Consider the following 18,403-nt stretch of genomic DNA (forward strand, 5'->3'; position numbering starts at 1 on the left):
GCTTATTCTGCAGATAAAAGAATCCCATCGCCTATTTAAACACAGAAATGTTTTCAAACTTAACAACAATTTATTACCTTTGACTACATAAAATATGTAGCTTAATATGTGTTCCTATCCATTTGTGATTAGAATAAATACTCCTATTTCATTTTTAATCATGTTGGCCAGACTGGCTTCAAACACAGTTTTGAAGTTGCAGTTACAGTCCGCCGATCAAAATATTAAACCCCAGAACAACTGGTAAGCATGAATATATTAACTATAAATCAGCAAACAATGAATACTGTTGTAATCTTTTCATCATTAATTTTGCTGTTTTAGGCTTTTTTGAAAGGTAAAACACCAAACTAGAGTTTGAATTCTAGGTTAAAACATATGCCTCGGCCGCCCCCTCACCAAACCATACAGAACTTCACAAATACCACATCTCACGGTCATCAGTTAGAACAAAATCTTTTTGTATACTGTATCAAAGGACCATATCTCAATGAAAAATCATTCCACCTTAACGCGCTCACAATAAACAAAACTTCATATGATAACAATCACTACTATGAAGTGTCAATGATTTCTAGCAAATGGCTGCTGAGAAATAGATCGGCTAACACTAAATAACAAAGGGAAGTAATTCGAAATAGATTGGAGGTATAATAAATGTAAATGTTTAAAAATACGTAAAACATGTGTTGAGTTACGTAGGGAAGAATTACGATTCTTTAAAAGGAAAGAGAAAAAATGAAGGAAATATCCAATCAGACTGCAAATCGGGTTCGCTTCACAACACTACGACAAAATTCAATACGGCCGCCTGTCACCAATCTTGAATACGAAAAACCTTTTATTAAACACACATCTAATTATCATGATTAATCACTGTGGCATGGTAGTGAAAGCAAATATGTTCTACTGAAAACTATCAGATAGAAATTTATTATCACTATAGTTAAAAAATAAAGGGCCATAACTCAATGAAAAGATACACGAGCTTAACATATATTTTTCTGTTAAGTTATAAAAACTCCCTCCAGCAGTGTTAGAGATTTGACTCGGGCAACTAATTTATATACGCACTTTATATATATTAAAGAAAGGACCATTACACTGAAAAATCTGCCGAGCATTTTATACCAATGTTAGTACACAACTAGGCATAGTACCTATTATTTCTGTGAAGTTTCATTTACCTCTCTCCAGCAGTTTTGGAGATTTCAAGCGGATGGTGTCTATCAGTCTAGACAAACGGACAGATAGAGGGAAAGCACATCATCAAAATATCACCTAACCCTATAGGGAAAACCATACTAAGGAGGACTAGACACATTTGAATGGTATGCTTTGTTGAACTTTACATGAGAATGTTAATGATATCCAGCATATTATTCCGGTCCGAATACAAAACTCCTACTCGGTGACACGTGCGGAGGCCGGCAACGTTCCTGAGGGTCGTTTTTTATCCGGACCGGATTAGTATTTCTTTGATACCCTAATTATCTATTTGTGTAAACATTGTCGTAGAAAACGTTTTTGTACATTTCGCCAAAACAGAAACAACATGCGACGTTGTTTACTGAGTTTTAGTGTCAGTTTTTTATTAAATGTCTTATATTGTTGATGCTGGTGATTGATAGTTATATATAATTCATCGAGCTCAATGAAAATCCTATTTTTTTGTTCCCTAAACTATACATGAAAACAAAAAAAGAAATGGCGCTTTGATGTTGGTGATTGATTTGGCATAGATGGTGCCAGCCGGTATGTTTCTGTACGCAAATTTGTACCGTTATTGTTTGTTTTTTCTACCAATGTAATTGTAGCGTCTAATGACGACATAACACAATTTGACAACGGAATTTCACACATGGGCCTATTTCAACTGAAATGTCTTCGATTTTATTCTATCAACATAAAAAAGAAGTTATATTGTCTATCCGAAGTGTGTCCAGATTGTCTGATCCTCACTCACTATGCCAAGGCCAGTTTTTGCTTTAAGCAGTCTCTCAGTGGTTGGGTCCTTTATAAATTTGTATCGGTGGACAGTGTTCTCTTTGCTTAGATCATTCAGACACATTTCAAGACATTCAACCCTTTTCTTGACTCTTTTTGCTTCAATAAACAAGTTCCCACTGTTGTTTTCCTGTGCATCAAGTGCTAACTTAATTTGGTTTATCTTAGCCTTAATGTTATCACATTTTGGTTTCAAAGAGTCCAGTCGTGTTTTATCCATATCTTTCATCTTCTCTATGATCTCAAGAAGGAAATTTTCCCTCTCATTGCAGTAGTCGTTAACCTTCTCACGATAATCCCTAAGCTTTGTAACCTCGTCTTCGCTTAGCTTTAAAATCATTTTGATGTTGCTTTCAACTTCATTGACACAATCATTAACGCCTTTCAGTAGCTTGGCAATTGATTTTCTGATGTCGCCGTACTCCTGACCATTTTTGAAAGAATCCGATATCTCGGAAATGAGGCTTATCTTGCATGACCGATTTTCAAATTCTACACAATGTCCACAGTTGACACTCTCGTGGGTGGGACAGAAGTATTTAATACTTTCCTTAGGATGGATATCGCAAGGCACATTGGTGTTTTCTTTAAGTGATTTGTCCGTCAACGATGTTGGCATGTTTTTCTTGTTCAGCAGGACATGTCTTTTGGTAGCCTTGAACGTTCTGTGTGCATTTTCACAGGTTGAGCACAAGAACTCTTTGCATACAGTGCAGTTATGTTGTCTCCATCCTCAAAACATGGCTGGCAATAGGTCCGGTCTTGATCCGATAGTTTTTTGCCTGATACCTCCATTCTACTTCTTGCTTTAAAAAGGAAGTATAAAAATGTCTTAAGGTAGGCAGGATATACTCATTTGCATATATTATGTGAGCACTGATAACTGAGACGTATACTATTTTTTACCATGTCAAATATGTTATGGAAAGCGTGTAATGCAATATTTGACAATGTTTAATTACACTGTACAATGTAAAATTAAAGTAAATTAAAACGTTTATCTCTTCTTCCTTTTCAACACCATTCCATTCCAATAACAGTTTTAGATTAATAGGTTTACCATTCTTATATATGTAAATGCTTACCTTGTAATTCTTTTTAAACTCCTACATAAACCACAACTTTCAAAATGAAGATTACTACCTGAGTTGACCCGTCTATTTATCTATGATAAAGCAGACGATCCTATTTAATAAACCTTAACAATATGAACCGAGCTAAAATATCAATTGTCGTGTAGTATTAATAGTTAACGAGGCAATCTTATCAGCGCTTGTATCGTACGATTGCTTTTAAATAGATATTTCAGAAGATATTTACGCAATGTTTATTTAATTTCGAAATTGAAATCTTCAATTTGCTGTGTGACCTTTCTATTTGATATATAACCTTTCTTAATTGATATGTGACCTTTCTATTTCATATGTGACCTTTCTATTTGATATGTGACCTTTTTATTTGATATGTGACCTTTTCTATTTAATATGAGACCTTCAGTTTATGATAGACTTAAATTCAAGCCCTTACTCTATTTTATCGTGCTCTCGTTGATAATGTATAGTTTGCCCTTTCTGTGCTGAATTCGATATGTATCCTCTTGTTATAAGCTAGTTCTGTCATAGGTCTGTTCAATTGTGTTGTCTGGTAGGTGGTTGCTCTATTAGAATGTTGATATCACTTAAAAACGTATTGCTAGCGGATAACTTATTTGCAAAATCATTGTTTTGATGTACACCATTGATTGGGTGTTTGCTGTTTGCCGTTTACAGTTTGCTAAACTGAAACCGACTTTAGAAATCATACTTAGTAATTTTTGAAGGCCAAAATATATTGTTTGATAAAAATGCTGATGTAAAGTGTTAAGAATTTGTTTTATTAACAGATATTAACAAAACCATATGGGTTCAACTGGTATCCAAAATCAAATAATTGTGTACCGGATTAAAAAGTTGCAATGAGAGCCTTACATGGCAATTACTAGCTGTTGCTTTACACGTGAAATAAGTACTGATACATTATGCTCTTTCAAGGTGATTTGTTTTATTTTGTCTTCTGTTTGTAATTTATGACTTGTCAACATAGATTTTTGTTCATTCTTTTATTTTTAAAAAGTCATTTTCTTCACGCTCGTTTTGCTTTCATAACCATCAGTTAAAGATTACATGTATTTTCACTCCCTTTCGTACATTCAGACAAGCGCCCTTATCGGAAGTAGACACGTTAAATGGAGGTATTTAAGGACTCAAACAGTTACAAACAATACTTTATTCTCATATGCACTGTTTTTCCACTCATTGTCATCTATATATTTGAAGTTTCATTTAAATCCCTTTTATTATTTTTTAAGAATTCGGCCAGTACTAATTCCCATTTCAAAAAACTATCAGATTAAGAAGAGTTTATGAGGTGATCACAAGTGACCATACTGGTGCATGATTATTATGGTCCCTGCTTAATTAATTAGTTTGCAATTCTGGGGCTAGTCCACCATTGAGTTACAATGTACAGTCATAGTGTTGTTTTCAACAGTGGAGGTGAGCTTCGGTTTTCAAAATAATCTTCGCACAAAATCAACAAACCTCTTATTAAACCTCCTTACATCATTTGTACGGGTGGGGAAAGTTTTAAAAGTAGTGATGCCGTAGGTGCAGAGGAGACGTGAACAATAAACATTGCGGGTAGGAGGCGGACATCTCCTTCATGGTTATGCATTTTTTATTAACAAACTGTACTTAAACTCTTGCTTTACTTACTTCTTGGTAAATTGAGTACTGTGAGCAACACCAGAAAGTGTTTCCATCCTTTTTATGAAGTACGCGTAAAAAGGAAGCTATGTTGACTGCCAGTTAATCTTATATGTTGTCACATATGTATATAGTGTGTATACATAAAAATGAAGTATAAATGCTAACTGAGGGGAGTGCAGTGTTAAAGAGCCATACTCTTTTTTAGTTATTGTTATTTCCCTTTCTTCTGTTTATTTGTGTTTTTACGCATTTGTCCATACAAAATTTCAAAAACTACTTGATGAAATTTATTGAAACTTCATTACATGGTAGTGCACAAAGAACAGAAGTACAGTTAACAAGATCAATACACGTAGTAGTAACAGAGTTATTGCCCTTATCTATTTTTTCTTATCGGGAGCGTAACATGCAAACTACAAGGTTGAATCTAATTTTACCTTCATACAATGGTGACCCACAATCAGAAAATGCAGTTTTCAAGCACCATAGCTCAATATTAGCTCAGTACAGAGTGGAACCGGTACAAATACATTGTTCACAAAACAGAATTACCAGCATTTTGTTCGGAAACCACATATCTTCCAGTCATTCGAAAAAAATCTAAAGAAGCTTTCTGTCGTAGCTTAGTTTGGAACCGGTCAAAATTGAATGTTTACAAAATAGTTTGTTCGGATACGACATATTTGGTAACTGAATTGTTACGTGTGTTCATGCTATTACCGACGTAAGTACGCGACCAAATTCCCTTAAGCTTCCTAGAGTGTAAACGTGCCCTACCAAGAAAAATGAAGAAATTTCAGCATAACATGCACATCATGCATATGTTGCATTTCCAAAATGTGTGTAGAACCTGGTTAAAGTTGAAAATGTGACTTGATTCATTGAGGTTGATTGCAGGTCGGATCGGCGTTTCCGATCACAGTCTTCGGCTATGACACATCCAGACATTGCGTTTATCTCTTTTGACGGCATTGTCATCAACTTTCGCCTGATTGCGTTCTTTAAATCATAGTGTTTTTAATATGTAGTTTGAGCTTCGAAGACTGTAGTACCAAGGGGTTTGTTAAAATGGGTTATATTCAAATCTAATCAACATTAAACAAACACATTTTAAATATTTGTTCGAAGGTTTTATAAATAATGACTTTTATATTTCTAAAAATAATGAACAAAAAATTTCAACAGATTCGACGGGTACAGCGTAGTGATGTTATTCAGTTGGAGTGTCAAACTTTACGTCAATGTGTTACGGTGAATTTAAAAGTTGTCGCCCTGCTTATATCGCCCCAAACTATCAGTTATGAGTATGAATCATGTAAAAGGAGTGATACATTTTCCTATTGAATTAAAGGGAAATACATATCTGCAGAAATTATTTAATTCAAAATCTAAGTTCAATAACAATATAGGTCAGTTTGGCGATCCGGCTGATGTTGACAGATAATGGCGATTAATTGATATGCCAAAGCACTGCTTACATGTTTGGTAAAGGTTAAATAAGAAACGAGCAAGTTGACATACTAAGGGTCGGCGTTATGTCAAGTAAATAAGCACTTTATTTAGCTGTTCATTTTTAAACGTGCGTATCCGGTGCTTACCGATAACTGGCTTGGTTAAAAAGAATGATGCTCATTTCATAGTTAACAAGAAAGCATATATTAGTTATTTCTTGGGTAGAACACAGATCAGCTTAACTAGCCAGGACTTTCTTCTGTAAATTAAGGTCATTAAATTGAATTATGTAGATGTGATTGCGAGGGGACGGGCGGTTGAGATTTGTTAGCATCAGCAAGTCGTTGCAGGTCCGTAACTCGGTTCTTGATCGTTGGATTTTAAAATAATTTGGTAGATTATTTGTTAAAATGCATTGTTTTTTATTTATCCAAGTCGTAACCTGTCCGTGCATTGGGGAAGTTCAAAGTTACTTGGCATACATGTTAACCAGAGGAATTCGTTCTGATAAGTGCAAGATCCGTGTCCGTAGTCAAATGTCAAAATATCTAAATAAAGGGTCGTTGTTCAAAATTCCTTGTTATTTGGCTGGTCCAGCATGTAACTTGACAATGTATATGGGAATTTAAGAACTACTTGAAACAGATGTGTGCCGAGAGTAGCCGGGTGTCACGTGCTAGACCCATGTAAGTATGTCAAAGGTCAAGGTTTCCTTTGTCCATTGTAATGCATATCAACCACTCGTTTAGTTTGTACTAACTGTGAATAATGAAAACAAAAGATATAATCATGCATTATCTCATATTATGTCTTGAACTTGATCGATAGACGACTAATGCTTCTTCTGATTAACATATCGCAAATATTAAACATTTGTTTGCATTACATATGTCAATTAACTACAACCATGAACATAGCTGCTCGACTGAGTTACCTGTATTAGCCCGAGTATTCATATATACCACTGACATATTTTATCCAACCTCTATCCGTTTCATAGCGACATTTAATGCCGTTCTCATCCATTTGTCTGATTGCACTGCGTTTTATAAGTTTACTGAGTTATTTCTGTTATACGTATGTATACTTCTCATATTAGGCAATATAGTTCGCCGGCTCTCCTACAAACCCGAGAAAACATAGGTTTGAATGTGATGACGGGAAGGGGGTCGTTTCTCTAGACAAAATGGCTAGTAATATTCTGTATTATATTAAAACTTTTTCAACAATACCTGCATACCTCAAATACTGCAATTTAAGTGAGGGGTCACCCTAAATCCGCATTTGCCATCTTAAAGTGTCCGGTTATCTTACTTATTTCTAAACGCATAAACTTAAAAGAGTTAATTTTAAAATATACTTAAACAGTCATAAAATAACTAACTAATCCATACATAACTAAGTGGGATGCCATCTTGTTCATTAATCAAGAGGAAATATTTGTACTTTTTAACTTTTTTAAATTGCGGTCAACGCATCATCAAAGACAATAAACAATTATTTGTATGATATTTACTCTACATCGATATGCAAGAACAAATTAAAGCAGAGTGATTTTAATAAATGAGCTGATATGCTCAAATTTAACGATGAAAAGGCTGGCTAAAATTGTATAAATACTCTTTCAACCGGCCTTATTTAACGATCGATTTTATCTAATATACAGTAATGCAGTTTTTGTACTTAAACATACATGCCAATTATTCAAACTACAGACGCACTGCTTCATTTAGTCTATTGTAAAGGCCCATATCGAAATTAGCCTTGCCGGGATGGACCTCAATCTTGCGAGAGTTCGTGAATGCTCCTCCTGCTCCACCTTGACTTGATTCACAAACTACCGCGGTAATGGCTGCGTCCTCTAATGGGGATAAGGTCAATGTCACTCTAGATGTATCCGGCTCTGGTCCATACTTCCAGATCTGTGTTGAAAATAATGGCGCAAATCGTTTTGAATAGTAAATGAATTAGAATAAAACATGTACTTTACGATACGCGTCTATTCAAAAGATAATACTTCATGTGTATATTTGCTCATGTGCAAGTGAGGCAAGGGTGCAACCTACGCAACATAAATCACACTTAAGCATTTGATGTTATATTCCACGTTTGTGAGAATTCACCCCCTTCAGCCGAGTTGGAGCAAAACACAACAGGCTTTGATATAAATAATTTACTAGTACTAGTAAACGTGTGGACAACGCAATCAGAAATCATGCTTTTTTTTATAAAACACATTGAATATATCAAACGTTTGCCTTGTTTAAGAAATATAAACAAGGGTTGAACTATTATCCTTAATCATTCAGTCTTCCAAGTAAAATGCTTTTTAAAATATTGATATATATTCTTTACATTTGTCAAATTGGCTGCGAAAATAAGTACTTTAAAAGGGAAATGTACATATTTGCCTTTAAACTAGTGAGCATAGCTGTATTTCAAAAAATCATTTAGTGAGTTCCATTTATATCCATAAAGATTGTTTTATGATTTAAAAATATCATAGATTTTCTATAACGCGACAGCCTCCCAACGGCTTATGTTCGACAATTGCATAGTATGTGCATCAAAAAAACAAACCCTGTATAATCCTGTTGCGACTAAGTCAGGCCCAAACTCATCATACAGTTTCAATTTTAGCTGTGGTTTTGGCTTTCCTTTCGCCTGACAAGAGATCACGATTCTATCCGACGAATTTTGCACTACAGCTGTCATCCGATCATCAAACACGGCAGGCTGAAGTACAATGACTTCTGTCGGGGCGTCGATTGTCTGGAAGCTGTTTGAAGCTCTAAAATGCGACACAAGAATATTCATCAAGCATTGCGCGTCGGAATGTTGTCATTTAATGCTGAACCTTGGGGATCATTGAAAATAATTTAATGCTACATACAATTAAAATTATGCTTAAAATACAATGTGAACTACAAGGACAAGCTCAGTGCCCAAAAATCTAAATTATTGTTTCATCATAAAAATATGAATTATATTATTTTTTGAGCACCAGTAACTGACATTCGGTTTAAGATTGTTCGCAAACGTAACAAACCACAATAACTCTTCAAGCTCATGCACGAAAAACATATACCTGCAAAAATATCGTCCCTCTGTTGTGAGCGGGTTCGATGCATCAAAAGTGTGTACAATCATGTTCATGGTGCTATCAAGAATGACAGTCTCACTCGGTATCTCTACCGATGTTCCTCCTTCTCCTAGCTTGAGGATAGAAACCTCTGGACGAGGATTTCCCATCGCGGCGCAGATCACTGTTTGCGAGGGAGGGATCACGAGGGTTTGTCGTGCTATGGGGAAAACTCCTATCGTATTCGGTGGCACAACTGAGTCTTCGCCAGACGATACTATTTTAATGAAAGGCCCGTAGTAGAATTCCTCAATGACACCCCCAATGACTTCCTGGTACGGCATTCGAACGGTCAGAATGCCACCATATCGAGCAAATGGATAACGAAGAGTAATGTTAAGATTTGAGCTAGTTTCGGTAAGGGGACTAACGGCTAGGTTTATCCCATCGGAGTTGAAATGCATTATTTCGAAGATTGCTGGAGGGCTTGAAGATGTATTGAGACCAGTGAAGAATACCTCGGCGAATTCAAACCTGTCTGGCTGCTCAGCTTTCTGGTTCAAAACTGCAGGAATTACCAGGTCTGTTTCATTGGGTGCTTTAAATTTCGTCTCAACTTTGAGATAATTTCGTTGAGGTTTGGGCAAAACCTGCGTGCTGTTTATCAGAATCTCGGAAATATTCAATCGGACGTTAACGCTTTCTTCGTCATTGTAAAGTCTGAAGAATAAATTCCTCATCGTGTCAATATCGCCGATCTCTGCCTTAGAGAAATACGTGTACTCGTTTGTTGGATTGTAGACACGTTTGCCGGCTGTAAAACAAATTGTCTATTTAACGGTTGTAATTATCGATTTAAGTTGCAGTTCGCCAATAGCCAAAAATGAGTATTCTGAGCTTGAAATAGAATTGTATAGATCAATTATAAAACAAATATTGTTTTCTCCTCCGTGTTTAACCAAATTTATACGTGGACAACTTACAGTATTGGGGTAATAATTGAAAACAGTTTAACTGAAAAAATGCTTGTGAACTTATTAAACCTTACATAAGTATGATCCTTCGTTACTAATATAGGTTACAGGGTGTTTTAACATTTGGCTTAGCGGACACTATAAAAAAGTGACCGGTCAAAGGCCTGCTGAAGAATAGTTGTGTGTAACCGGCGAATTGATTTTACAAGACAATTATTTCACGAGCTGTTAATATATTTTGACAATTTGTTTATTTGTTTTAAAAAAAAGTATTGACATGTTGTCAGTTTCAAAATGTGATTGTTATGTTGCAACAAATGATCTTTTGCACAAAAACATTCTTTTTCTAGCTATATTTAAGCAAAGGGCGTTATAATATACGAACTGGCAAAGCCCATTTCGGACCTGTTTGCATTCAGTCATTAACATTAAACAAACCTCAGCCTTCGGTTTCGGTCCGTTTCTAGGCTTACTGGTATGTCACTATTATGCAAGGAGACCCTCAGTGGTCTTTACTATTTCTTTTTTAAAAAGTTTTGTACTATTTTCTTGATCCTTGTGTACTTTTAAGAGTTGAACACTTCACAAATTACACAATAAAAAGAATACAATCATGTAATACTATGTTATGTTCAAATATTAATCAATCAGTTTCACTTACACGTTCTCCACATTCCGCCATTTTTCCTGAGACCAATCCACTCGGTCGTGTGTAGTGGTGACGCTACGTAACCTACAGCGACGTTGACACTGCCAGGTTGTTGTCCGGAAGAAGACGTTGAGATGTTAAGGAGGCGCAAAGGACCTGGTCCAAACAACACTGGGGCTTTCGTAGTTGTAGGTGCTTGCGTTGTGGTAGGAAGCTGGTTCAATTGTACAAATGTAAGTGCATGTTTCAATTTCATCTGATACGAATTCGAATGATAAATTGTCTTAAATGGGTTTAGTAGAAGTGTTTATTTATAAGAATATAATAACAGGAACAAAAGGTTGCATCGGCAAGATATTCATAATTTTAGAACAGTAAAACAATGGCAGCAGTAACGGTACAGCTGATGTAGCAGAAGCAGTTGCAGTAGTAGTGGAAATAGGGTAGGAAGATGAAGGAGAATATAGAAGTATAAAAATTTATATTTATTAATTGAATTTATGTCGTCTTATGCGTGCAACATATGATTTAGTTTAGGTATCTTTTTTGCTTTTTTATTAAAAAATAAAACTCGTATTCGGAGACAAAACCTGTCAGATATGCGTTGCGTCTTATAATATTATTTAATTTATTTATCTGTGATCTGTGTTTAGCATTAAAATTTCCTTGGCGTACTATATACCTCAGTGGGAGCAATTGTAGTGGAGGAAATTGTAATGGTGGGAATTGTTGTAATGGTCGGATTCTGAGAAGTTCCCGGACATTCACACATCCTCTGATTGAAGGCAGAGCACATCAACTCCAGTCCATGCCATACCTGGAGAGACAAAGACAATAAAAAAAAGTTATCAAAACGTTCAATCTGTGAGAGTGCAGCTTTAAGTACAAGTTAAAACATATTATGCTTTTTGAAAGAAAAAAAGTTAATTCTAGTAAGTATATATAATCTAAAGAATTCTTTGATTTTAGAAAAGCATTTGATATTATCATTGCAGTATCAGTTAAACAAACAAGCAAATGTTCAATTATAAAATACGAGTAATATGTACGTCGTTATGCAATAGTATGTACGTCATAGTGGACAATTATAGATATCGTATCACTCACATGTTGCATTCGGGTGTTCTGTCGTACCAGGCGACGGTTTTGTTCCAGTACTGTTTTCAGCATATCCCGCAAATCTTTTTCCGTGAGTATATTCTCCCCGGCTTGTCCTTCCACGAGAAGGGATTGAAGAATAGCCTATAAAATTAAAAAAAGATTGTTATAGCATATTCGTTTTTGTGTACACTTAGCTATACTAGCTGACTGTGTAAACATACCTACAGTTTCTGAAATTATCTAAGGAAAAGCATTTTTTATAGGAGTCATAATTCTGAACATTGTTGTTTGATTTCAAGAAGTGTCTCCCTGTATCCTATAAACATCTATACATTTATGTGTCAAATTATTGAAATTTTCGAGCTGTACTCATCGAAAGACATGACATTTTATTTTAGACAATTTGTAATTATGAGCATTTCTTTTTTCACCTTAAATATATGAAACAAGTATTCACAAGTGCATCAGCTATTTAATTTTCCCCTTGTTTTACTGTGTATTGTATTTCTTTCTTATAAGATCTAAATTGTCGTTCTATGTTACTTAATAGTATCATTTTATGTTCAATGTTTCGTTCCGATATTTCTTTATTATTGATGGAAAGAGAAACTCATTTACATGTACGTGTCTTAATGGAGATCTATAAATGTATACTACGTGTGCAAAATTTAAGTTCGTATATTAACGGTGGTTATATCGTAATTAAAATGGTTGATTATATTGCACATAATCAGAACGTAGAAAACTTGTGAAAATAATCATAAATTAGCATAATAACTGTTTTAAATATTCGTCTTATTGTATTTTGATTTATTTAACATCTGATAAGGGCAATTATGCTTAAAAAGCTGTCATTATAACTGCAATGATAATGAAACCAGCAATACACGTTTATGTCGGCCTCTGTCAATATCGATAGAGAAAAAAACCCTTTTTTTCAGTGTTATAAAGCAATTTATTGTATGCTTTCCTCTACTTTATAGTGATTAATCAGTAAATATAATGGTATTTCACTCTTTATAACAGTAAAAATATATATTTTGATATTATGTTTGATATTTTCACTATTTACATTATAGCCCATTCTTACATAATAAAAAAGTCAGCGCGCACAGGGCTGGAACACAATTTTAACGACGTCATCTCCTAATTGACTTTACGTGCGCATTCAATGACATTGCCACTCGTGAAATATTTACTTTTGGGGGTTAAAGTATGTTTTTTTATAACATTGAATTAATCATTTATTCTATTTTAGTTCATACTCAGAATTCGAACAGTATTTATTTAATCTTTTAAATACTGTAAAATTGCACAAATATTTGCAGACTTTGACTTCATAAAAAAATGATGTCTATGATTTTTCTCCCATAACTATGTACGGGTACGTGTGTGACGGGCTAGAGTGTCAGCCACAGTGATTTAATATGTTGATATATATGATGTCAATAACAACCGACATTACTCAATTAATCTCCTAAAAGCGTGTAACAAATGTAAATACCCAAAACATGATGAACTGCTGTCAAATCAAGTGACTAATTGAGAATATTGCACAATTATACGTATTCAAAAGATAAATTGATGACATTATTAAATGGAGGATATTTACAATTAGCTTTGGAATGAGTTAAAGCTGCACATTCACAAATTGACCGTTTTGACTCTTTTTTAAAAAAAAAACGTCTTTGAATGGGACATTTTTTGCGTAAATATCTGGAACCCAGTGATATAAAACTGGTGACAAAATATCAGATCGCAGATTTCAATATATTAACGTTCAAAAGTTGACGTTTTGTGGCTAAAAGCGCTACTAACGTTTTAGGGAATATGTGTTTTTCGGCATTCCACATCAATTTTGATCGTATGAACAACTGCCTTCTGATTCTTTGTCAGCAGTCTTATAACTGTGGTTCTCAGACATTTACGCAAAATTCCCTCATTCTAAAACAATTCTATTACTGATAATGAGATTGTGACCGTTAATAGCAGAAAGCGCAAAAATATTAAACGATTGGTGAATGATGAAATATTTACTGTGGTCTTCTATAGTTTTATAAGGTAGAAATACCGTGTGTTGCTCATTTCTTTCAAATTCAACTCGGTATCCTCCATAAGAACCATTGTTTTCGACATTTTATCATCCTTTTTGGAATATTAAGACAATATTATTTATTGTGGTAAATCTTTTTTGGAAGTAAGAGTGCATCTTTAAATAAATCGTATATATTTTAACACTCGACAGGGAAGAAAATACATCAACGTCTTTGCTTTTATATTGAGACCCAGACCAGAGGGAGAATGTCAACATAAAGGGGATACCTGTTTGTTTCAGCTGAAGGTATGCAAGATATTTCACTGAGCGAGCACCAAAAGTAATATTTTACACGAGTGGCTGTGGTGTTCACGAAGTGATATATATATAGTAATCTTACACTGAAATAATCAAGTTTTCTTTTCATTTCATCTTTATAATCTAACAACAAAATCAAATATCTAATAGGTAAACCGTTCGCGAAATTTTACCTAAATGACGTCTTTCCGGAAAGGAAAAAGACGTCATTGCATTTACTTCCCGGTATTGTATTCATTTATGTGTTACCATTATAAGAATTAAATTCGTAAAATCTTAAAACGCACTAGTATTAAATGATTGGTGGGTCCTTAAAGATTTTTAGTGATCAACTACCGTCTCATAAGGTAGAAATACCGTGTTTTCTGCACGTTACACTCAAACTTTACACGTTATCCTTCATAAGAACCATTATTTTCGATATGTATTTATCCTTTTCGATAAATCAAAACAATTGTATTAATTGTGGAACTGCTTAATATGGAGTAAAAGTGTATGTTTAAAATTTGAATGAGTCATCCAAAAACTTGTTATCTATTAGACGTTAAATGGAAATTAAGTGAACATTGAAATTCAGTTGAATACACTTCCTCATCCATCAACATAATCCCAAAGCTTTATGCAGCAATTAGCTTAAATGCGCACAATATAGGATGATGCAAAAAAGGCTTTAAAGCAACACTGCACCAGATGATCAATTTGCAAGCAAAAAAAGAAAATTGTCGAAATCTGTCATAAACTTGGTATTAATGTGTACAATGCATTGAAACTTACTTACTGAAGTACCACATAGTTAACAATTTATTTAATTTAGCAGTTATGTCGTATTTTTTCACTAAAAAAGATTACTGGGTATGTCTTCCCAGTAGAATTCATTCCTTATGCGTGATTGGCTAGTTGGTGTTATCACGTGATATTACCGAGTTAGGTGTATAGCTTAATTATGTCACCCGGTTATGGTAAGCCTTCGTAGCTACGACGCTGGACTGCAATTTTGGCGACACGGGTTCAAACCCGGTCTCCGACACTTTTTTACATTTTGGTCCTTTTTTTACAATTATGATATCAAAGCGTAACACATTATATTAAATAATTGGCATGAGATTCGTTACGTTTTTGGTGCCATCCTGGTGTACAGTCCCTTTAATGATCAAACCGAAAAAGCGTGTGATTTATGTATAGTTTAATATGCTAGCGATATTTAAGCGCCTTTTTAACTGCCACGTAAACATTAATTAAAAATAACTCATGTATACATGCTAATATTTCCTAACTGTTCACAAGTCATATGCCTATTTTGTTTTGATATTTAAAGTCAAATTATTTAAATCTTTAAATTAATCAAAATTGAAAAAAAAAACCTGCATTGTGCCCCTTTAGAAATTTGTTAAACATTATTCAGTGTTTAATGAAGAACTAAATCGATAAATAATTGTTTTTATTTATTTTTTTAATTACAAATGACAATACAAGTTAATGAACTTACCAGTGATACTAGTTTGATTATCCATCTGAAAAGCTTCATTTCTTAAAAAAATAAAATAAGTTCTGTAAAACCAAAACGACAGTTCCGTATTCCAATAAAATAACAATATCCAAAAATATCAAACTTGCTGGCCTTCGTATAAACGTTGCTTTTAATACGACGTTTACGTTGCATGCATAAACGTTATAGTCAATAGTTAACGTCGAACGAGTGTTGATCAAATAAAGCCCGCTTGTCAAAATTTTGCGGTCTTTTCGGAACAATATACAACAGTAGTATAGCTGTCAGGCCGCATAAGTGGTGTTCAAAATTATATCATTAGTATAACATGTGAAAAGTAGACAGCTGACAAGTATTTGATCTCTATACCCTCTTAATTGGCATAGATAAAGTGTGGCAAAATACGATTCTCTTTATGCTTATAACTGATAAATACAATTACTTTGCTAACCAGCTAAGGGAGGTTTTACATAACTAGGCTCGTATTTCCTTTTATACCTGGATTCCTGTTATTTAATGTAATTATACTAAAAAAGATAGCTATATTTCTATTTTATAACGACACTCGAAACAACTATATGATGTTATATCATTCATGTTTAATTGCTCCAGAAAATTGTATTTCTGTACTCTCTCCATTCATTATTATTATTAGTAGTAGTATTGTATGTTACATGCTATGAACATTGTATAATGTTTAACGCAATAAACTTATCGTATCGTATCGCATCGTAACTGAAAGAATGACAAAATGTAGTACACTGTATTATCATGGTACGGTGGAATATAACTGCCGTTCGTTAGATAACCTGTTAACGTTCGTGAACTGTGTCTTGTTAACCACTTAATGTTCGTGATAATTATCTAGCTATCTACTTAATATAGGCGTTCACGTTTTGGTTAGATACACATAGAACGCCTTGATGCCTAGAACTCCCATCTATTACCTTTTTTAGCTGTATAACATGAACAGGTTAACTAGTTACGGTTTGCGAATTTCACTAAATAAGTAACATACTAACTGGTTAACGTAATGCGATTCGATTTACCACTTACTAAGTGAAATTCGCAAATCAAAAGTAGATAACCAGCTGTATAAACACATTTATAGATAAGTGGTAACACAAAGATGAAATAATGTCATACTGCGATACTCTTTATTATCATAGATAAAAGACTGGCACCACGCGATACTCTTTATTCTCATAGACGAAAGACTGGCATAATACGATACTCTTTATTCTCATAGATGAAAGACTGGCACAACGCGATACTCTTTATTGTCACAGACGAAAGACTGGCATAATACGATACACTTAATGATCTAAGATGAAGACTGGCATCACGCGATACTCATTATTGTCACAGACGAAAGACTGGCATAATACGATACACTTAATGATCTAGGATGAAGACTGGCACCACGCGGTACTCTTTATTGTCACAGATGAAAGACTGACATAATACGATACACTTAATGATCTAAAATGAAGACTGGCACCACGCGATACTCTTTATTGTCATAGATGAAAGACTGGCATAATACGATACACTTAATGCTCTAAGATGAAGACTGGCACCACGCGATACTCTTTATTGTCACAGATGAAAGACTGACATAATACGATACACTTAATGATCTAAGATGAAGACTGGCACCACGCGATACTCTTTATTCTCACAGACGAAAGACTGGCATAATACGATACACTTAATGATCTAAGATGAAGACTGGCACCACGCGGTACTCTTTAATGTCACAGATGAAAGACTGACATAATACGATACACTTAATGATCTAAGATGAAGACTGGCACCACGCGATACTCTTTATTGTCATAGATGAAAGACTGACATAATACGATACACTTAATGCTCTAAGATGAAGACTGGCACAACGCGATACTCTTTATTGTCACAGATGAAAGACTGGCATAATACGATACATTTAATGATCTAAGATGAAGACTGGCACCACGCGATACTCTTTATTGTCATAGATGAAAGACTGGCACATCATCCTAAAATGTCCGTGTACTTTATCAATTTGGTTTTAGTTCATTTTCGCCTTTGAAATAACTATAAGAAGTTCAACAATACACGCTGAAAACTTTAAAATACATAAAATTTGCTTAAAATAAGATGTGTGTATGGATTATTTACGGCTAACATGAAGTAAAGCGATAGATTTGTCAAAAGCCGTGTACTTTGCCTTAGATTTCAACTCTGAGAAATCAGTTGGTCAAGATTTTCAGGAAAACTTTGGGATATTAGAGAAAGTTCTTTATTACCGTGGATAGAGCTCTTAATTGTGGGGTTTATGGTCTTTATTTCACAAAAAATATCCAAATATTAAGAAAGTTATCTTTAAAAACCTTACCTGAATCGAGACTTGTTGACATTTGTTGCCGTGCACTTTACCAAATAAGTCACGTGGGTTCTCCACCGTGGGTTTAGCAAAGTGAAATTGGGTCGATTGTTCAGAACTTGGTTTAAGTTAACAATGAGATCGTTCTTAACTTTAAAACGTAAAATGTTTGATAATGTGCTCA

The 18,403-nt window shown here is 34.4% G+C and overlaps 2 protein-coding genes across 2 annotated transcripts; both read right to left on the reverse strand.

Annotated features, from left to right (window-relative positions):
- Positions 1-970: 970 nt before the first annotated feature.
- Positions 971-3,157, reverse strand: LOC128239274 (uncharacterized protein MAL8P1.12-like). The gene is made up of 2 exons (XM_052955846.1): positions 3,093-3,157; positions 971-2,813 (listed from the first exon to the last, which is right to left on the reverse strand). The coding sequence occupies exon 2, from the start codon at positions 2,624-2,626 to the stop codon at positions 1,928-1,930; it is 699 nt and encodes a 232-aa protein (XP_052811806.1). The 5' UTR covers positions 2,627-2,813; positions 3,093-3,157; the 3' UTR covers positions 971-1,927.
- Positions 3,158-5,076: 1,919 nt separating this feature from the next.
- Positions 5,077-16,130, reverse strand: LOC128237024 (uncharacterized). The gene is made up of 7 exons (XM_052952199.1): positions 15,852-16,130; positions 12,019-12,153; positions 11,594-11,728; positions 10,924-11,125; positions 9,295-10,102; positions 8,787-8,997; positions 5,077-8,128 (listed from the first exon to the last, which is right to left on the reverse strand). The coding sequence occupies exons 1-7, from the start codon at positions 15,888-15,890 to the stop codon at positions 7,916-7,918; spliced, it is 1,743 nt and encodes a 580-aa protein (XP_052808159.1). The 5' UTR covers positions 15,891-16,130; the 3' UTR covers positions 5,077-7,915.
- Positions 16,131-18,403: the final 2,273 nt, after the last annotated feature.

This window comes from Mya arenaria, chromosome 6 (genome assembly GCF_026914265.1).
Source record: "Mya arenaria isolate MELC-2E11 chromosome 6, ASM2691426v1".
In the NCBI taxonomy this organism is placed as follows: domain Eukaryota; kingdom Metazoa; phylum Mollusca; class Bivalvia; order Myida; family Myidae; genus Mya; species Mya arenaria.

What these genes read in the sequence shown, in the direction of transcription:
- LOC128239274 (XM_052955846.1), bottom strand. Translation starts at nt 2,626, where the DNA reads ATGCCAACATCGTTGACGGACAAATCACTTAAAGAAAACACCAATGTG.
- LOC128237024 (XM_052952199.1), bottom strand. Translation starts at nt 15,890, where the DNA reads ATGAAGCTTTTCAGATGGATAATCAAACTAGTATCACTG. An exon ending in TAATCAAACTAGTATCACTG is followed by an intron (nt 12,154 to 15,851) that starts GTAAGTTCATTA and finishes TTAATTTTATAG; the next exon opens with GCTATTCTTCAATCCCTTCT. An exon ending in GAGGGACGATATTTTTGCAG is followed by an intron (nt 8,998 to 9,294) that starts GTATATGTTTTT and finishes GTCGCATTTTAG; the next exon opens with AGCTTCAAACAGCTTCCAGA.